Genomic DNA, 22,339 nt, shown 5'->3' with positions numbered 1-22,339 from the left:
AAGGCATTATTATGAATTATGCTGACTGCCATTTATAAGCCTGAACATTTTAAGTGGATACTCCAGGTGAATTCACTTTATGCGTCATTTTCTAATTAAAAAGAAAAAAAAAAACAACCCACCTCATTTTTAAAAAATTCTACTCCAAATCTCTGCAGTCTCCAAAAATTGGTTTATTATTAAAATGCCTTAAATTTTTTTAAGATGTTTCATCTGTTATAATATATATTTAGTTATACTTAATGTATGCTGACTCTGACAACAGAATTAGCTATAGCCACAGATGAATATCTTAGTTTATAAAATACAATATTCAAAGAGTTCAAATTCTAATTGCTAAGAATTCCCATATTTTTAATCATTAACACAATTTTACTTGTATAGGAACACTCACAGTTCCACTTCTAACCTTTCCAAACAGCAATAAAAAAATGTTTTCTCATAGATACTCACTGACTGAGAAGAGATTTCAAGTAAATATGAACCATTTTCATACCATCATAATCTTCCCCATTCTTCCCCTGGGCTGTGTAAATATCCAAAAGCACTTATGCTTTATTCACATTTCAAAGTTCTTCTGCCCAAAAGGCTGACTGCGAACTTGTGACATTCAGTGAAGTTCTCCCTAGTAATACTCCAAGTATTACTCCAAATACTCTTGTGTTGTAGTACTCAGAGTAAAGATTGTTCAAAGACAAGATTTCTACGCCTACCTCTTTCTGTCTCTTGTTATGTTATTTGACCAAGTAGCCAAAACTACACGACGTATGGGTTGTAAGAAGGCAGCCTTCCTGTGTCTCAGATCCCATTCAGTAAGATAACAATCATAATTTTCATCAATCCAACTCAGAGATATTGTGAAGTTTAAATAAGAAAACATATTTGAAAGTGCTTAGAAAACTTTTTAGTACTTTCCAAAAAGTATGGGGTCATTATTTAACAATCCTCTTTGACTAGAAAAGAAGCTTGTTCTTTCTTTGAAAAAGCTGAAATCAAATGAGGTTTTTTTAAAAAATAATTGAAGCTAAAATTATACTGGATATCCTTTAAAAATATATTTATACTAAAGATGTTCCAATCCATTTAATCTGTTGGCCTTGCAGGTGTGGTTAAGGGGTTCCCATCAATAAGTAGAAGGTCAGAGCAACAATCAGAAGCAAACAAAATGGAGAGGAGAAGGTTTGATAGGCAGCTGATGGCATAAAAATGTCTTCATACTTGTAAATACTGACAACACGCTCTGAAGCTGGCGGTGAGTCTATATCATGTCGGGTGATAGAGCCTTTAGGAAAGAAATAGAAAGGGAGAGGCAATCGAAAAAAGTACAGATTTAAAATGGAAAAACTAAAGAAAAGTCTTTAGTGTTGAATACATAAGCAGTGATTATAAAGATCTGGAATCAGCTATTAGAGTTATCATCAGAATTCTCCATAATTGCACATACAATGAAGAACATAGAAATAGCTAAGTTTATCCAAAAAGACTGATTCTCATTAATCTACACATCCCCTATGAGAACAAGACCATTGGTCTGGCTACTGGCATCCCAGTTTTAAGACTGCTACTCAGGCAATATTGTAGGAATGCCTTCTTGTTATGTCTCTAATGAATTCCACTTTATTAATACCAAATAGGAAAACTATACATTGATTTCAAACAGCAAAGACTACTGATTTTTTTTCCCCTCAAATCTGTCTTTTATAGATGGCTCATCAACTCCTGACAACACTACTAAAGTCTCTCTTTCAAACGGAAGCCCTCTTTCATTGTCTGTGGGACATAAAGGGGTAGTCTGCTCAAGCCAGGCCAGAGGGGGTGTGGTATGCTGGCTGTGTGTCTGTGTGTGTCTATGGGTCTGTCTGGCAGAGTGGGGTAGAATGGGTACAGAAAGTAGTATGATTGAGATACCAGACAAGTCTTTGGATGGGAAACTTTTTTTGACCTGGTTACAAGCAGAAAGAAGTACATGCTTGTGTGTAAAAGATGCTTACTAAGCTGGAGCTGATTAGAAGTGCCTGATCTCTTTAAAAATCCATATGAAACTTGGGTTAGGGACACTAAGGCATATGACTTCAGTGCAAAGATCTCCTTAGGAATAGGGCTCAGAGTGAGGGTTTTTAACATACTCTCAGCTAGGGAAGGCCTGCTCAACTTGACATGTGTAGTGCTTGCTCCGGCATCCATGCTGGCTCCTGTTAGCACAAATAAAACTCCTTAGGTTGGCATAGGGACTTTCCTCTCAACAGATTCCACTCACCTCTCCTACCTAACCTCTGCTCATTAGACACCTCATGGGCTGCCTTGAGGGAAATCTAATCCCATACCCTCTTCAAGCCTTAGCTCAAAGTTTTCCCCTTTAAGAGACTTTAGAGAATGGATTTGATTGTCAATAGAGAGGCATTAGAAGGGCATTCAGGAAACAAGAAAAGCACAAGCCTGTATATGTGTCAGTTTTGCTACTAGATAAGAACAACAGAAGTCTTCAGAGAGAGCTTGTCGGGTACAGCAAGACCAGATTTGGAGAGAGCTTTCAACTTTAGGCTACTCTGTCATATATGAAAGAAGATGACCCTCTGAAAATACAGCATTTTCCAATTGATAAAGCAATTTCAAATACTGGTTTTCATTTAATCCTTACAATAATCCTATGGAGTATTATTATTATTATTCCCATTTTAGATACAAGGAAATGAAGTTCAGAATTTAGATAACGGGCTAAATATTACACAGCTACCAATGGGCAGAACCAATACTCAAACTCGAATTTTTAGACTTCATATCCCATCACTTTAAATGAGTCAATTTCTTTAGGCTGAGATACAATTTATTTCCCAGGGTACTGAAAGTACTTGAAGATATAGCTGCAGAGCCATTGTTGGTAGTCTGGGAAATCAGCAAATGGAAAAAGTGTCAGCAATCTGGAGGCATCCAAGTGTTTTCCCAATTGGCAACAGGCAAAACAAAGTAGATTATATAATCTCCAGACTGACCAAAGGAAATAAATGGAAGGGAAAAAACAACCAGATCGGATTAGGCAACAAACAGCTGATGAGCACATATTAATAGTAAAGAAAGATGCAATTACCAGGACGCAGCATGCGTTCTCAGTACAAGGTCTGCAAACCAATCTCACTTCCATTCTTTGTCAGGCCTTTAGGCTGATCAACCAGAAGGGATACCCAAGACTCAATTTTAGCAGTCTCTGAAAGGTCTCACAATATCCTTGGGTCTTTTGGGGGGAAATGCTGAAGAGCCTCATCACCCAAAAAGAGGTCATCAATGGACCAACATCACCAGGGAGCTTGTTAGAAATGCAGACTCTCAGGCCCCACCTCAGACCTACAGACAACTGTCCAGGTAATTCCTACTCACATGGACATTTAAGGAGTAATGGGCTGAACAATGGGCTAATTTGGTGGATCTGTGACTACCAGAATAGTCATAAAGTGGACACTAATGAAATGTTTAGTGTCAATCTCTGGAGAAGTCTCCAGAAGCCCTCTCCTGTTCAATATTTTTATATTTACAGCATAAGAGTTAAGAGTATTCACTGACTTTGAAGTCTGACAGATCTAGGATTAAATTTTAGTTCTTCCAGAAATTAGTTGTATAGCCTTGAGCAAGTTTCTTAATGTCTCTAAAACAAGGATAATAATACCTGTACCTCTTGAGGACATGGTGAAGAGTAAATGAGAACACAGTGAGAATTAAATAGAGCCCATACCCCACATACAGCAGACATATGATCTGTTTCACTAAGCACCTAACTCATGATACACTATCCTATACTGTTCTAGCTTTGCGTGCATATAACTTGTCCATTTGTTTGTCCATATGTATAATAAATCCATTATAACATTGCGAAGGTAGGAGTCACATCTCCTTTTTCTTTAATATTATCCAGAGTACTTATCGCTCTCTTGTGCACACATGTGACTTCAATGAATAATGAACACAAGCACAGTGGTATCTGGTGTTTAATCCAGATGCTAAAATGTAAGCTTACCCTGAATGGCTGGACCCCAGGCAAACAGATAATACCAACTCAAATGCAGATCAACAATTGTTTCATCTCTGGGAACATTCACAGGGCGTTTAAATCTGCAGGTGACACGATTATTCTCAAAAACTCCTTCTTCATCTCTGGCTGGATTTCTCTGAATCTCCTTTGCCCACTGGCCTACGTTATAGAAGTGCTGTATGCGGACCCTGCCATTGTCATCATGGACGCAGGCCATGACATCATCACCACCCTAACATGAAAAATAATGAAGAAGAAAAAAGTCAAAGTTTCATCTTTTGAAAAATTTATCACCAGAAATATACATTCCATCACCTCTGTAATTTGAAATACCACCAAAAAACATTCTTTCATATGCCTTTACCAAGTGACCAAAGTTAGCGTCACAAAAACTGACATCAGGTGCCTCCTGACATGACGTTTGGAGAATAAATCACCACCTGTTTGGTGTTCCTGCCCCAAACACAAACTAACCTAATTATGACAAACTAACAATCAGACAAACTCAAACTGAAGGTCATTCTACAAAAAAATTAGCCTGTAATCTTCAAAAGAGTCAATGTCATAAAAGATAAAAAAAAAAAAAGAAAAGGATAATAAACTATTTCAAAATAAAGAAGACTAAAGATACATGACAATTAAATGCAAATCTAGGTGTTCTAGACAGAATCCTAGGTCATAAACTAAAAATTTCTCTAAAGGCAAGGATTTGGACAACTGGAAACATTCAAAAACAAACAGTACACTTGATAATACCTTCACATCAATGTTAAACTTCCTGAATTTAATCAGTAAACAGTATAATAAAAGAGAACCTCTTTGATTTTAGGAGATATCTGCGTAAGTATTTTGGGTTAAAGAGTCATGATTTAAACACCAAAGTTTCCAGAAAATAATAATTAAAACATAATAACAATAATTAGTAGTATTAATAATAGTGATAGCAGTAGCAGCAGCAGTGGCGGAGAAGATAAAGCATGTGTAACAAAATGTCATCATTTGTGAAAAAGTTCTGGAACTAGGGAGTGGTGATGTTTGCACAACACTGAATGGAATTGATGTCACCAAACTGTACACTTTAAAATGGTAAATTTTATGTTATGTGTGCCTTTTACCATAATAATAAAGTTATTTGGTAAATCTAGGTGAAGCATACATATGCGCACGCGCGCGCGCGCACGCGCGCACACACACACACACACACACACACACACACACACACTCGAGTTTATTGTACTATATCCTTGTAGCTTGTCTATAGGTTTATTTTTTTAAAAAAAACAAGTTTAAAAAGTTAAAGGTATTCATCAATCATCAAACGTATCAAATATACCACCTGTGCCAGATGTTAATAATGGGGGAGGCTGCCTGGGGTAGGCGGGAAATCTTTGCACCTTCTGCCCTATTCTGCTGTGAACCTAAAACTGCTCTAAAAAATAAAGTCTACTTTAAAAAATAATAATAATGTATCGTTAAAAAAAGTTAAAGGCTATGAAAAAGGGGTTCCATTTTGCCTTTCCTATGCAAAATGTTTTGAAAAACATTTAATCTGTGCTTTCTCTTGAATAATAGGGGGAAAAAAGAGACCTCGACTTACACAGGTAATATCACAGTAGATATTTCAAAGGCCTCTAGATAGCAAGATATCAAACATAAAATTTGAATTCTCCTCACCTCATTTTACCTGTACCTGAACCCCCTAATTTTAACAGCCCCATCATGAGTGCAAATGTACTCCAGGACAGAAGTGGTCACTTTCAGTGCATACCCAGCTGCTTCTCCCACTGACACTATAGCGGGAGATAAGTAATGCAGATTCATGTCTGTGTGGTCTTACCAATTGTACCCATAATCTTACTGCCTGGATTGGGACGTGGTGGAGGCTCATTCTCCTGGTGACCCCTCTGAGAACAAAATCACCAGAGCAGCCACTGCTTAGACTGCTCCCCCTGTCTCTTCCGGCCACCCACCTGCAACCCATATCCAATCCGCTTGCAAATCCTGTCAGTGCTACTTTCAAAACATATTCAAAATCTGAGCCCTTGTCACCATGGTCACTACTATAACCCTTATCTGAGCCATCAGCCTCTCTCACCTGCACAAGCCTCAAAATAGGCCAGATGAAGAGAAAGGAAAGGGACCGCAGTGCTAATGAGATGACTAGTGGCTTGGGGTGGGGGACCTAGCTAGCTTCAGGATGGGGCTGGTAAAGACCAAGGCATGACTGGAGGACTGGGACTTTCAACCCCACCCCTAACCTTGGATGGGGGGAGGGGGGAAGGGCTGCTGGTTGAGTAGGTCACCAATGGCCACAATTTAATCAATCACGCCTACATAATGAAGCCTCCACAAAACCCCAAAAGGATAGGGTTTAGAGGAGCTTCTAGATTGCTCAACACAGGGAGGTGCCTGAAGGCTGGTACACCCAGAAAGGGCATGAAAGCTCTGTACCCCTTCCCCAATACATTGCCCTCTATGTCTTTTCCATCTGGCCAGTCATCTGTATCCTTTGTAATAGCCTTTATAATAAATGGGCAAATGTAAGCAAAGTGTTTCTCTGAGTTCTGTGAGCCACTCCAGCAAATTGGTTGAATGCAAGGAGGGGGTTATGGGAACCCCAGTTTATAGCCAGTTGGTCAGAAGCACAGGTCACAATCTGGGGCTTGTGACTGATGTCTGAAATGGAGGCTGTCTTGTGGAGCTGAGCCCTTAACCTGTGGGATCTAATGCTGTGTACAGGTAGATAATGTCAGAAGTTAGTTGCATTAGAACACATCCAGCTGGTGTCCACTGGAGAACTGCTTGGGTTGTGGGGCAAACCAACATCTGGTCACATAAGTATTCAGTGTCAAGCATGTAAGTAGAGAGAAAAAAGTTTGTTTTTTCCTATTACAAAGGCTCTTGTACTTCTGCCTCTGCCATGAGAAGAATATACCTTGCTAGCTGCTTGTTCTGGGATGGCTAGCAAAACACAGAGAAAACTTGAATCCAACCCATGGACTAGAGCCAAGCCCAGCTGAGCCCCACCTAAAATGAGCTGAACCCCAGTCAATCGATGTAAGAAGAAATAAATGCTTACCGTAATAAGCCATGGAGTTTTGGAGGCTCTTCTTGCAGCATTACTGTGGACACAGCTGATGAATACAGGTGCCACAAGACATCTTGTATTCTGGTCACCAACCCTTCCATTAAGCTAGCTTGATCATTTTTTAACTTGCAATCAGAGAGCAGTAACTAATACAATACAATCATTATACTGCTTCAATCAATTTATCTGCCTCTAAAATTTAAAGTAGCACAGCAAACTTAAGAGAAAAATCAGCTTTTATCATGATTTGTATCTTACCATTTTCTTGTCTGAAGAGAATCCAACTGCTACCCAGCCATCTGTGTCTGCACTCAGCTCAAATTCCACATCAGCCCCTATCATGCGATAGCTAAGAAAGTAGTCACAGGTCTCTGCATTACAGCCTGGTTTGCCATATCTAGAGGATATATCAAAAGAGACATTACTACTTATTCAAAATACATTAGGAGGGCATCTACTACAAATCAGGATGCTAAGCAATATTATTAAATAAATTAGATCTTTGCTACCTGGGATCTCAAAAACATAGTTTCACTTAGTCAGGAGGAACCTTGGAGAGGAGAGGCCTGGATCCACTTTATCTACATGTGAACTGAGGTCCTCAGATAGGAAGGGGCTTGCCTAAGATGGCATAGTGAAGTCAGTGTCTGCAACAGGACTTGAACCTGGGTCTTCAAATTCCCAGTGTTCTCTACATCATAGTAGAGTTTCTTAAATGTTAGTTATTACTGCATTATTTCTAAATCCCTTTTAAAGGAAAAAGATTCTCTGAGTTAATAATTTCAATTATTTTTTTCATTAAATATATATTAACTCTTTTTTACTTACAAATTTTCATAAAAGCAAACACAGATTCACAAATGAAACATAAATTAAACTAAAAAACCAGGAACACTAAAATTTGCGGCATTCATGCACCTGATGACATGGTTTTACCAAAAGTAAGTTTCTGCTTCTATGCATATGGTATGTCTGACTGTACCGTGCAGGGTCTTTTCAGTTGAGCATGGTCTTCTCACTGACTATAACATGATGCTCAACTCTCCTCCACTTATATCTGTTTGAACTGCTGCAAACCCCTCATTTATACAATACACCAAAGGAATACCCTCATCTTGTATTCATTGAGCATGAATGAATGCATTATTTATTTATAAAAATTTGCCTTTGTTCTACTTAGCTATTTGGTGCTAATACAATTACAAATTCAGACACTAAAACATATAGCAGCATAAGGTGGTTATCTAGATAGTGAGATTATGTATACATTTATCTTTTTAAAGAGCAGAATTATAATGAAAACACAAATTTAAATTTTCTTACAGAGGACTTGTGGATCCTTTAAGAATCGGCAAGCCCCAGTTTGAGGAACACGGTATTACAACATTTTCAGGATGATATTGAAAAGAAAATTGTAGCAAGGGATGGGACATCTAAGCTCACATGGAAGGTGTCTGAAGGAACAGTACACAGGTGCTAAGTTTTGACTGAGGAGGGAGGTGAGAATACGCTCCTATGCTGGCAGACAGACCCTGAGCAGCAAGGAAGAGATGTAAGATCAAGGCAACACAGAACTGGGGTAAAAAGGATGAAAACGAGCAAAGTTAAAAGAAAAGTGAATGGGCCAGAAATCAAGTCACTCTGAAGCCAGTAGGGTACTGAAATTCCTTCCCTTCCCAAAAACTTCCCCCAATCACCAGAATAATATATTGCTGACCATCATCCTCAATAATAGTATTATTATATATTTTGTTTATTCCTTAGAAATGGCCTTGTAATCCAAAGATAGCTCAAAGCCCTTATATTCAATTTTTTTCCGCCTTAGACCTTGAGCACTGAACAATAACAACAAAATCGGAACCTTCAAAACTTTTACCTGGGGGCAATTTGTTTTAAGAAGTAGAGTTCAAAGGGGGCTTTTACAACAAGTAGAGATATCTAGATAGGAGGCCCACTGTCCACACCACTGTTTTCGAGCCCAGTCCATTATGTCTCAATAGAATACTAATAATAATCATGTAGGGACTCACTGTGCCTGAGATAACAGGCTAGTGACAATAATCAGTGCTTAACGACTAGTTAGTATCCTACAGATATTGATAAGTCATGACTAGTTATTTGGAAAGGACCTGGGTACTAGACATGCCTATTGCTGCCTAAGCACCGACATATTCTGTGTCACGTGAATCTTCTTCATACACCCAATTGATAAGGAGGAGACACCTGGGCCAGTGGTGGTACAGCCAGAAATGAAGAGCCAGAGGACAGCCTAGTACATACCCTGCTGAGGCTGTGAAGGGGTACAGGCCCCTGATTAGAAGGAACTTCATGCAATTTAAATATTACCATGAGAAGTAAATCAGTTTCTCATCCTTCAAGTTATCCAACTTGCAGTTCTACCAACCTAAAACATCCCTTAGTTTTTCCACAGTCCTCCACTTTGATTTTGGCAAATGGATCCACAGGAGGAGCAGTAGGGAAAGGGTAACCTAGGAAGCAAGAATAAAGAACGGTTAGAAAGCCCAGGAACAACTTTACCAGTGAGGATTTTTTTTTATGCGTTGACTATTTTCTACCATACATATCTAAAAATGACTCAGAAAAGGACTTTAAGCCTAATCATCCCCTTCATGGGGGAAGGTATAGGGCACATACCTTTGGACCCAACTTTACATGGGAACTGAGAATAAGTGCACTCTTTTCTCATTTTACAGGTAACGATGAACCCAAGGCCCTGAGAGGGGGCATAATTCATATAACCATTGGCTTACCACCATTTCCTGGGAGTTTGAGAACTACAGTTTTAATACAACACACATGCTCTAAGAGAAAAAAACATTAACAATGATACATTTATATAACATTCATATGTTTGGTAGTAGGGTTTTCCTATTTATATATATGGTAATAGGATTTTTTCCATTCCATTTTTAACTTTCATTTTGCATTAAGCTGTATGTGACATTTTCATATGTCACCAAATTCTTTTAAACACAGTTTCTAGCAGTTGTCTATCTTTCTGTAAGATTACTTACCAACATAATGCATCAAACCATACATTGAAGACTAAGGCTGCATTATGCCTCCAGTTTGTAACAGAAATCCTTTTCTCCTAGGCTGTTTACTCTATGTACACAGGAACCATGTGTGACTCATCTTGTATTCTCTGTCCAGCACAGTGCATGGCACTGGACACTGAACAAATGATTGTCAAATGAATAAATAAAATCACTCACAGGTATTAGGAAAGACACATAAATACAAACTTTTAAAAATTATTCTATTGGTTTTCTTTTCTCATAAATAATGAAGTCTTTTCCTGGATTTGTAAAGTTTTTTAAATGATGTTTTGGTTAATTTATTCCATTAGACTTATTATACTTTTTTAAAAAGCCAGCAGGTCACACTTCCCTGGCACAAATTTGTGCACTGTGAATAGTCTATTTCTACTACACTAGACCTTGATCACATGATAAAATACAGCCCTAACTTTTCACCATCTCTAAGTAATTGGGTCAAATGCATTACTTTTTCTAGTTTCATGCTTTATTTTATGCTATGTCCTATATAAGCTTCAATACTAGACTGAGTCCTGTCTTGGATGAAGTTTTATGTTTGCTTTTCTCTTAAAAGTTATTGAGCCACTGTTCAATGCTACAAACTACTGTACATTAAGCATCATTATATACCTTATGCCTTTTATTTCTTGCCACAGTCCTGAGGCCATTTTTCTCAGAATACTGATACAGGAAGGCAATGACTATTTACTTATATGTTTTTAAGATTCTATAGGTGACTGACAATCTCCTTTAATGTTGCTTCTGACTAAGGTTTCCCATCTTCCTCCATTTTTCAAACACATTATCATTACTACTTCCTAGCATCTAGAATAATACATTGGCACACAGATTTCCAGCTCAGTAAATGCCAGTTATTATTATTAATATTACTACTGGATTATTATCACTATGAAATTTTATAAACTGGGCTGATAACTAATAACTATTGGGTAAGACTGTCTTTTTAAGAAGAATGAGTTACTAAACTTCATATAAAAGTAAATTTGGGGCTGGGCGTGATGGCTCACACTTGTAATCCTAGCACTCTGGGAGGCCCAGGTAGGAGGATCTCTTGATGCCAGGAGTTCAAGACCAACCTGAGCAAGAGTGAGACCTGTCTTTACAAAAAATTGAAAAATTAGCCAGGCATGGTGGTATGCACCTGTAGTCCCAGCTACTCAAGAGGCTGAGGCAGGAAGATTGCTTGAGCCCAGGAGTTTGAGGTTGCAGTGAGCTATAATGACACCACTGCACTCTAGCCCAGGCAACAGAACAAAACCCTGACTCAAAAAAAAAAAAAAAAGGAAATGTTGGAACAAAGCTCACTTACAAATGTTCTGAACTAGTTTATTTATGTTGGGAAATGGCTTCTCAGGGCTTTTCTAGAACTAATTTTCTATTATCTTATGTGCTTCTAAAACTTGGAATGAGAACTTGTGTTCTGTCAAATGCACTTGGGCATGCATTTAATGACATATTTTTCTCTTGTTTTGCAAGCTGTTTAAAAATAAATAATTTGGCCTCTGTCTCTAGTTCCTGGGAGAGACTCTAAGTCCTTGTAATTTCCCAAGTAGTAGGAATGTCTTTGTTCTTCATGAGCCTATTAGGTCACTGAGTTTATGGTAAGAGATGACTCAGGATAGAGGCAGGTCACTGGCAAGAGCACGTGGTTAAAAGTTGGGGCTTTGCACTAGCCCCACCTCCAGAGAAGGAAGGGGGGCTGGAGATTGAATTCATTCATGTGGCCAATGATTAAGTCAATCCTGTCTATATAATGAAACCCCAATAAAAACCCTGGACACAGAAGCCTAGTGAGCTTCCCAGCTGAACGTGTTGATGTCCTGGCAGGGAGGTGTGCTGATTCCATGAGAGGGCAGGGAAATTCTGCCTTCGGAAGCCTGCCAGACCTCACCCTATGTGTCCTTTCATTCGTTGTTCCTGAGCTATAAACTTTATAATAAAACTATAATAGTAAGTATAGCACTTTCCTGAGTTCTGTGAGACATTCTAGTGAATTATAGAACTGAGGGGGGTTGAAGGAAGACCCTGCATTTACAGCCAGTTGGTCTGAAGTGTGGGCAGTCTCATTGTGAACCAGGCCCTTTAACTTGCAGGGTCTGCGCTAACTCTAGGTTGTTAATGCCAGAATCTAATCATAGGACACCAGTGGGGGGTTGATATTAGAATATAAGCATAGCAGAATTACATTTTTGCCCTAAAATTAAGTGATCTCTACTTAGCATAAAATAAGTTTGGACCATGTGCCAATATTTAAGGTCTTGTCTCTCAGCTATGACCCAACCTTCTACAGGCTAAGTACTCTGCAAATCACTTCTCCTTTCCCAGCTGCTTAGGCTCTGCCAACAAGAAGCATTAGAGGGAGGCAGAAGGAGAGAATTAGGACTGTTCCTTCCCGTTTGATTGGTGTTCCAATAAGCAAGTCCTCAGCAACTCCACTTCATCCTTATAGTGGCACCGTTGGTTTGAGTTTCCATAACCAGCCTCATCATGCAGCCCAAAGGTACCAGCAGCAGCTGGGCAGAGCCCCATTCTCAAGGATGTGTTGCGGCTTTGGGAGGCCCCCTGTCTGAGCCCTTCTGATAACCTCAAGCCCTTATTCTTTGCAACTCCTGCCCCAGGGTAGTAGCTGCTTCTTGGCACCCCTTTTTGCCTCTCCAGTCGCCCAGCTCCTAATTAGATGGCTCCCTGGGCTGGTTATCTCTTTTAAAAGCTAGTATGATTTCCATCTTTCTTACTGGACCTTGATTGATACAGACTAAATGGATTAATCCTTGAATATTGACGTAATGTATTTGCCAAAACTGTAGCTTATTAGCAGTTATTCTGAAGGCTAGAGAATGATGATATTCAATAAGATCTATGTTTTATGAGCACTATACAATTCTATTGGGAAGTTATTTTGATTGTAGAATTTTAAGTAACCCAAGTGCACAGAATGAAATTGATATTTTTTGGTTTATGGAACACTCATCAGTCTGTGAAAAACCCATCGTAGATTTTCCCCTAATCTACCCCTAACTCCATTTTCCTCTCCACCTTAGACACTAGATCTAGCGTATTTTGTGTATATCCTTCTGCCAAGGATGGAGGTTTTAACAAAAATGAATATTCTGACACACACATTGTAGAAAAGTAATATTTTACTGTGATAAATTGAAAAGACACATTAGCAATAATGGATACCAGACAATGTGGGGTTCAGGGTAAGGTTCTCATCTTGGCCAGTTCCATGGAGCATGGAATTCTACCTGTCCAGGGCAAGGTCCTGCCAGACTGCAAAAAAGTCTTTTCTATCCCTAACACCACCATCCTGAAACTCTTCCATGATTACCAAAACTGCCTGAGGGTCTGTTGTCCCTGGACATCTTCATTCTGCTGGAGAGCTGCAGGCTCTGGTCATTGCAGGACTGCTCAACAGAGGTGCCTGTGTCACTCAAGTGGCAGCTCGTGGTGATATCTGAGTTGCTAGTGGCTGTGAGTCTGGGTTTGGCTATTATTCCTCTATGTTATGGCTGATTTCCTCAATTGTATCTTCCAGATCATCTAATTGGTCTTTCAGCAGTTACACTGAATTTGTTTTTCTGTTTACATTTTTAATTTCTGGAAACTCTTGTTCTCTGACGGTGGCCTTTTTGTGGGAGTTCATCCAGCAATCTTCCAGAACCTGTTTCCAAGGGACTGGCTCCCTGAGCGGAAATCAAACCTGGGCCATGATGGTGAGAGTGTGGAATCTTAGCCATTAGACCACAGAGTGGAGTGCCTGTTCTTTGTGTTCTTACTAGCTTGTTTTATCTGCTTCCATCTTTAGTGAGCTATAATTCACATACCATAAAATTCACCATTTTAAAGTGTACAAATCAGTGGTTTTTAGTATCTTCACAAGGTTATGCAACCATCATCACTATCTAATGCTGGAACATTTTCATGATTCCAAGAAGAAACTCTATACCTGTTAGCAGTCACTCCCAATCCCCCTCCCTCCAGCCCTCGGCAACCACTAATCTACTTTCTGCCTCTATGCATTTGCCTATTCTGGACATTTCATATCAATGGAGTCATACAACATGTGGCCTTTGTATCTGGCTTTTTTCACTTGGCATAATATTTTCAAGGTTCATCCATGTTGTAGGATGTATCAGAACTTCATTCCACTGTATGGCTGAATAATACTCCTCCATCATATGAACAGATACACTTGTTTATCCATTTGTCTGTTGATAGACATTTGAGTTGTTTCCACTTTTTGGCTGTTATAATTCTGCCACTTACATGTTTTGTGTGAACATTGTCTTAGAGAATTGCTGTGTCACATGGTAACTCTGTGTTCAACTTTCTGAGGGACTCTCAAACTGTATTCCAAAGCAGTTGCACGATTTTACATTCTTGCGAATAATGTATAAGGGTTCCAATTTCACCACATCCTCACCAACACTTATTATTTTCCTTTTTTAAAAATTATAGCCATTCTAATGGGTGTGAAGTGGTATCTCATGATTTTGATTTGTTTTTCCTTAATGCCCAATGATGTTCAGCATCTTTTCATGTGCTTATTGGCTATATCTTCTTTGGAAAAAATGTCTTTTTAAAGCCTTTTCCTATTTTTCGAGTTATCTTTTTATTAAGTGGTAACAATTACAACTTCATTAGCTTTTCAATCTCTGCTATGTCTAAGGTTCTCCCTTTTTATTCCTAATAGTATCTGTCTTCTTTTTTTCTTGATCTGTCTGACCAGAGCTTATTGTGATGGTTAATTTTATGTGTCAACTTGCCTGAGCCATGGTGCCCAGAGATGTAGTCAAACATTATTCTGGACGTTTCTGTGAGGGTGTTATTGGAGGTGATTAACATTTAAATTGGTGGACTTTGAGTAAAGCAGATTGCCTTCCATAATGCGAGTGGGCCTCATCCAGTCAAGGGCCTGAAAAGGACAGAGTGACCTTCCCCAAGCAACGCAGCAGCAGATGGCCTTTGGACTTGAGCTGTAACACCAGCTCATCCCTGGGGCTCCAGTCTGCCAACCCACCCGGCAGACTGTGGACTGCCAGCCTCCATAATCACATGAGCCAATTCCTTAAAAAAATAAGTCTCTCTGTCTATATAAACACATACCCTATTTGTTTTGTTTCTCGGGAGAACCCAGACTAAATATACTTACCTATCGTATTCATATTTTCAAAGAATCACTTTTGGCTTTGTGGATCCTCTTTTCTGAATACTTGGTTTCTATCTTGTCAATTCTGCTACATCTTTATTATTATTCATTTCCTTCTACTTTTAGATTTATTCTCTTCTTTCTCTCACTTCATAATTTTCAGCCTTTCCTCTTTTCTTCTATCAGTGTTCAAACCCCACAGCCAACCACAGTCTTGCTGTTCACTCACAGCCTCCCAATCCAGAAACCTCCATCCTAGATGTCTCCCTTTCCCCCACCTGGCACGTTTACTCAGTCATCACTTCCTGTCGTCCCTACTTCAGAAGTGGATCCTGCCTTTGGTTGTGGTTCTGCCTCCTGTCTGGTTTCTGGCTTTTCCCCTCCTCCTCCCACCCCATGCCATCTTTTCTAAACCAAAAATCTCATCCCGTCACTGCACTGCTTCTAACCCCACTCACCACCATTCCACCTCCTCCACACCTACTTGTCTCCAAGAGTCTTGAGACACACGGCTTGAAGCACCCAGACACAGCCAGCTTTCCCCTCTCACCTTCATTTAGCCCATGTCCCCATTTTTTTGACTTTTTTTTGGCTTGTTCCTTTCCCTCCATTTTCCATTTTGATGCCTTTCCCCTGCTCCCCAAATAAAAACCTGAATGAGACTAAATAATATATTTTTTAAAAAGCTGTATAAATTCCTCTCCTTCCTTTTCTTTCCTTCTTCTCTCATGGACTCTATAAACCCTTCCAGTAACTGTTCTGTATTGGAGAACAATTACAGCCATTGTGTTCTTCTCTTCATTTCCTCTGTTATCATTTCCTCCCTTCTGATATTCCTGTAACATTCCTGGTTGATTTTTCAGGTTCTCAATATGGTTTTGTGGTTTCCATTCTTGTCTAATTCACAGATACTATCTGTTCCTTTTTTGCAATCCCTTGTGCCTATTTTGCCATACTCCACTGGGTGGCTAATGGCTTCTGCCTTACTATTTATTGCTTCTAATTAACTACTTGGATCACAATGTTCAGGTATTAATTTAGTACTTGATTCCTTGAAGTATTAACCAGAAACTGGCCACACCAATTTCATCTCTGAGAACCACTGCATCAGCCTCTTTCTGGACTGCCTGAACTGTTGTTTCTCCTCTTTTCAGAGTCCTATAGAGAAGTGCCAAGGGACTTTGTCAAGTTCCACATACATGTGAATGCAGCCTTCATGGTGACACTCCACTGCTTAGGAACCTACAGTCCCTAACCACATCAATTCCAAACCCCTCTTTCTCAAGTTCACATGTAAAAACACCCGATTCTGCCTGTAAATCCATTTCCTAGTGCTTGTCCACTCCAGGCAGGCAGGACATCTTATAGCACCTTATCCATGAAGTCAGTCAACAAATCCACACAGTTCTCCGCTACTTTCCAGCTGGGAGACTTTAGCTAAGATATTTAAATTTTCTGTGGGTCAGTTTCTTTAACTCTAAAGTGAGGGTAATAATAATATTTAACTCACAGTATTGCTGTAAGTATTAAAGTTAATATGGATAAGGAACCTTAGAATACTGCCTGACACTCAATGAGCGCGTATTCAAAATTGGCTCTAATTAGCATTACTATCAAGCTAGATGAATGGAGGATACGAAGATAAATTAGATGTACATCATTAACTTTAAGGAACTTCCAGATTAGTAGGGTGAAGAGTTACATATCCACATACCATACATGGTAGATGTAGGAAGGCTACAGGCAGCCAGAGAAACTTCTGCCCTTTGCCCGGTGGTCTGTCTTTCTCTCTACCTCCTTACTAGCCCTTTCCCAAGATAGGAAAAATCGTGATCAGAACTCTATAGTCAGAAAATCATCGATATGGCAACGTTTTACAAGTGGTCATATCATTCTGCCTTTAAGATAAGCAACCGTAAATGGCATTCTGTCTTTTCACTTCTAGGCGGGGGACGGCTCCGAGGGCAAGCCAGTTAGTATCGTCTATGCGGCTGGCTGGGTTAAGATTTGAGGTCTGTTCCTCAAACGTAGCCATCTCAGCAGCAGGGAGAAGGGAGCAGGAGGCTTCACTTGGGACTTAACCCTAAGCCAACACTCAACCCAGTTGTTCTTTTTTCAGAGAACCCTCAAAATAAGGTTATTTGCCCATAATCAAATGGTAATGTTTCACATTCTACGGTTGCTCTGACTATATAGATTCTGGGTTGGAAACCTCAAGGGAAAGAGGTATGAGTGGTAGGAGTCAAGCACCAAGACACTATCCCAACTCCTGACCATAGAGAGCAGAGGGTCACGGCAGGGTTAGAAAGGATGCTGTGGGAGAACATCCTGACCTAGTGGCAGGGGATGAGGGCAGGAGAAAATCAGGGAAGGCTTCCTGAAAGAGAGGGCATTTGAGCTGAGACTGTAAGGGTGAGTAGTATAGGCTGAGACAGTGGGAACTCCAAGAATTCTGAAAATTAGCACAGTTAAGTCAAAACAGAATTTAAATTTAAAAAAATAACAATTAGGGAGTGAATTTTTTTTTTTTTTTTTTTTGAGAAACCAAATCAGCCAGTGTCTACCTTCTAGATTTGCGGGTCGTAGGCAACCTGCACACTGGGGAAACAGTCTCTGGACAGGGTAGGCAATAGTCAGTGGGCTCCCCAACAGTTTCAGTGAAACCCCCATCCCCACCTCCATTTTTCTGACTTCATATTATCAGGCCACCTTTTCATCAAAAACCCCAGTTTCTTGGCAACTTGGAACACGAAAAGCGCATACCCTGCACAGAGGAAACAAGTAGCCCAATCGCTAGAAAAGGACAACCCAATTGTCTTGATAGAAAGAATAGTTTAAAGGCAATATTTCTACCTCTTCGCTTGCCACTTCCTCCAAGGTCAATCAAGCTTTCTCCTTCCTTCTCCACTGAACCATCCTAGGAAAGTTCACCCATTACCTTCCACCTCCTGAATCCATTGAGTATTTGGAGTCTTTCTGCTAACAGGCTCACCTTGGCAAGGGACACCCCTCTTTCCTGTTTCTGCTTCTCTCTGGCAGCCCCTCCTCAGGCCCCTTTGAAGGCTGTGTCACTGATCATCTCTAAGCATCCTGGGAAAGTCCCCATTAAGGACCCACAGGGCTGAAGCCCAGGTCCAGGGAATTCTAGCAGAGGTGCTGCCTCTCTCTGACAGGCCCGCCCCACAAACATCTCCACTAGCTCCCAGCAGAGGGTAGCAGAATCTGTATCTGAAGAGGAAGTGAAACTGTCAGAAAGAGGGTAGGAGAGGAATGGAGAGTGCAAGCTTAGGGTGAGGGAAGGGGAGGGGTGAGAGATGGTTATAAAAGGAAGTTGGGCCAGAGAGAAAATTTCAGATAAAGGAGTTGACGTTTCATCCAGGGAGCATCACAGGATTTTTGAGTGCAATGCCAACAGGGTTAGAGGAGGGCTTTAGGAAGGTTAAGTTGGGTTTAAATGCAGAATGGTGGGGGGGCGGTGCGAGGAAGGAGACACACTAGGGATTTGTATACACATCACAAGCCCTGCTGCCCCCTGTGCAGTCCTCTTGCCTAAATGCCCTCCCTCTTCTGTCTCACTAAGTCTTTCATATTTCCTAGCTTGACTCTGTGATGCTGTCCTTGATGGCTGCAGCCCACCCGATGTCCATGTTCATAAATTTGACTATACAATGAACATTACATTCTATCTGTATGTACAAACAGACATATAGAATCTGACCTTGTCCTTCATTTGTCAGATACAGGTGCCCAATCAGAATATAAGCTCTTGTATGCCACATTTACGTCACCTGCCAGTACTAGGCTGACTGGGTACAGAATGAATATGCATTAGATGCTTTCAGAAACAGATGGCCTTTGGAATATTTATTCTTTTCCAGAGTGACAGATTCTGCTTCCGCTTCTTGTCCTCCTATCCCGCCCCCATTTCTCCTTCTCCCTGGCCACATGACTGCCCAGCTAGAAGACTACATTTCCTAGCCTCCCTTGCAGCTAGGTCATGTAATTATGTTTTTGTCAAAGGAATATGAGCACCAGTGATTTGTGAAGCCAGCCTAAAAGGTAACTTCTTGCCCTGAACTTCTTTTTTCTTCCCTCAATCTTCAACAAAGACATGCAAACAACCTGGCTTCTGCTGGACAGATGAGGACAAAGCCTTAGAGAATGGTGGAGCAATGAGATGGAAGGAATCTGGGTACCTGAATGACCTTGTAGAACAGAGTTGTCCCACCAGCCCCAGACCAGCCAGATTCTTACCTGAGAGAAAAATATAGTATCTTATTTAAGCCACTCTGTGTTCCAACATGCATTCTGTTTCAGTAGTTAAGTCTCTACCTAAGTCATGTATTTCCCCAAATCCATTCTCTCCACCTTCCTTAATACACTAACTGTAATTTTTGAACTGGGCACAATATGTCTCAGCTAAAAGGCCATATACTTCCCAGTATTCTTTGCACCTATGTGTGACCACATGACTCAGTTACAGCCAACGAAGTGTAAGAACTGTTACAGGAAACGTCTGAGTATTCCCCTTATAAAGTAGTCAGTGACCTTCCTGTTTCCTTTTCCCCCACTATCTGGAATGTGAATGTAATGGCTGGAGCTCAGGTAGTCATTTTGGACTATGAAGTTACATGCTAAGAATTGTGAAGAAGCAGAAGAGCAGGGTCCCTGGTGACCACGGAGCTCCAGACCAGTTCTGGATTGCCTGTTTCCAGATATCTTTACATGGGAGAGAAACTTCTATCTTATTAAAGCTATTAATGTTTGCTTGTTGTACATAGCTGAAGCCGATCCTAACTACAGATACATTCACTAACAGATAGCAGTTGCTGGGACACACATTTCAAACCCCAGCTTGATTGCTGGATATCCCTCTTAGCAGAAGAAAAGGAAAATCACTACTCTCCAAAGTTGCAGAAGAGAGGCCTGTTTCCATTCCTTCTGAACAGAATTAGCTTTGCTTTCCTTCTTATTGAAGCAGCTCTACAGGGAGGTCCATGGCTGACTAATCCCCAGTCTCTGGGCCCAGCAGGCCTCAACAATGGTGGCTCACACTAGGGGACCATGACATCTGTGGTGACAGAAAAGAAGAGGGGTGGGAGTGGGAAGGCTGATGTGACCCAGCTCTGACGGGTCAGTGAGCAGGAACGGAATGCTATGAGGTGGGCGCCAGTCACTGCAAATTTAGGTCAACACAGAGAGGGAAGAAATAAAGCAACATCTCTCTTGAGGTTGCCCTGGTCTTGCACACCCCAGGCCGGAGGGCGGCCTCCCCTACCACCTGCAACCTCGGCAGGGAGGGTGGAAGCCAGATACCGAGAACTGGGGGAGCTTAGGCTCCGCACTGCCACCCTGGCCACAGCCTCACAGGGCTTGGGTGGCCCCTTCCTCTCCCAGCCTCAGTCTCCCCACCGGTAAAGCGAGCGGCAGGCGCTGACAGCTCGTTGGGCCCTCCCCCCAAGCCGGCGGGGGTCCGAGCGGTGCGCTCCCCGTCCCGGCCTCAGCTGTGCCGGAGCTGTCCCCACCGGCATCCTTACCAACCCCCTCTCCGGTGCCCGTTCCTCGGTCCCCCGCCCCGGCTCTCCCCTCCCGAAGCCTCACCCTCCTCGGACAGGTAGCGCAGGTCGTAGAACTCCCCCGCGAAGGTGCCGTAGGAGGAGTCGTGGCGCGGCACCGCCTCGTCTGCGCCCGCATCTCCCTGCGCGCGGCCCCGGGGTCCCCGGCCCCCGGGGCCCGCGCCGTCGTCCGCGGGGCTGGCGGCACAAGCAGCGGGCCCCGCCAGCAGCAGCAAGAGCAGCTGCGGCCAAGTCCCCCGGCGAGGCTGGGGCGGCAGCGCCATCGCTGCGCTCCGGTCCCGCAGCCAGGCCGCTCGGGCCGCAGCGGGGGCGCCGCGGGCGCGGGCGCGGGCCGGGACTGAGCCTCCGCCGCCGCCACCGCCACCGCCGCCAGCACGCGCCCGCGCAGCCGCGGAGCCTCCCGCACCCCCGCCTCCCGACCTCGGTCTGCGCATCCTCGCTCCAGCCCCGCAGCCTCCCCCTTCTTCCAGGCACCCCCTCCTCCCCGCCCGGACTTTCCTTTCTAGCGGCTCCCCTCGTCCCGTCCTTCTTTCCATTCTCCCCACCTCCCGCACCTCCCGCACCTCCCTCCACGTCCTCCTCCAGCCTCCTGCTGATGCAGATTTGGCCCTTCTAGTCCCCTGCTACTCAGAGTGTGGTCCGCGGACCACCAGCATTAGAATCACCTGGAAGCTTGTTGGCATCACTCATCTCAGGCCCCACTCCAGACCCATGATTTTAGGATCTGCATTTTACCAAAATCCTCAGGAAATCCCAATGAACATTTAAATTTAAGAAGTGCTCCTCTAGAGGGTTTACCCTGGACACACCTTGTCAGAATTGCTCCCTCCCCCACCTTGTTCCTGCACTTTTTGGTTTATATAAAGCACTTACTAGATCCATTGTTTCTTGGATCATCATAGAAGGAACTTGAAATTGCAAGGCTACCACTATCTAGATAGGTAAACTGAGGTGCTGAAAGGCAGAGAGAAAACTGGAACCCAGATCTCCGGACTGGATTCACCTGCTCTTGGAGTGTGTAATCAGCAGAAGCAGGTGCCTGTACGTAACCTGTCCCCCTCAAAATTAGGCAACTGGCTTACTCTGCTTCCCTGCAGCAAGCATGCACAGGCTTTGGAAGGCCTATACAATGTTTGATGGACACGCTGAATTCTTGACTTGCTCAAATCCATTCCTGCCGCTTGCAATTCACTTTCAGTTATTTAATCACCCATCCATTTATTCCCACCAACCACTTGCTACATGCCAGGTCCCAGGGTTCTCTTCTGATGATGGTTGATGGGGTGATAACCCAGTTAAACTGCTAAGCTGTTTTCTGGTAAAGACATGGACACAATTCTTTTCATGCCGGTGTTGCATAGCCAGCATTTTGATCTGCCTTTTCTATTTCTTTTTATTTTATTTTATCTCATAAACAAAATA

General features: G+C 41.9%; 1 protein-coding gene across 1 annotated transcript; it reads right to left on the bottom strand.

The window, feature by feature from the left end:
* Positions 1 to 1,012: 1,012 nt before the first annotated feature.
* On the bottom strand, positions 1,013 to 21,351 carry FRRS1L (ferric chelate reductase 1 like). The gene is made up of 5 exons (XM_045562542.1): positions 20,943 to 21,351; positions 9,514 to 9,598; positions 7,368 to 7,506; positions 4,007 to 4,253; positions 1,013 to 1,282 (listed from the first exon to the last, which is right to left on the bottom strand). Exons 1-5 carry the CDS (start codon positions 21,349 to 21,351, stop codon positions 1,110 to 1,112), a joined length of 1,053 nt encoding a protein of 350 aa, XP_045418498.1. The 3' UTR covers positions 1,013 to 1,109.
* Between the last annotated feature and the right edge of the window lie 988 nt (positions 21,352 to 22,339).

Source organism: Lemur catta, chromosome 10 (assembly GCF_020740605.2).
Source record: "Lemur catta isolate mLemCat1 chromosome 10, mLemCat1.pri, whole genome shotgun sequence".
NCBI classification, from domain to species: domain Eukaryota; kingdom Metazoa; phylum Chordata; class Mammalia; order Primates; family Lemuridae; genus Lemur; species Lemur catta.
This window is presented reverse-complemented; position numbering and strand designations above follow the sequence as displayed.

Coding starts and splice junctions, on each gene's coding strand:
- FRRS1L (XM_045562542.1), bottom strand. CDS start 21,351: ATGCGCAGACCGAGGTCGGGAGGCGGGGGTGCGGGAGGCTCCGCGGCT. Junction 7,507..9,513: donor AAAACTAAGGGATGTTTTAG/GTTGGTAGAACT, acceptor TATATCCTCTAG/ATATGGCAAACCAGGCTGTA. Junction 1,283..4,006: donor CTGGGGTCCAGCCATTCAGG/GTAAGCTTACAT, acceptor TCTTTCCTAAAG/GCTCTATCACCCGACATGAT.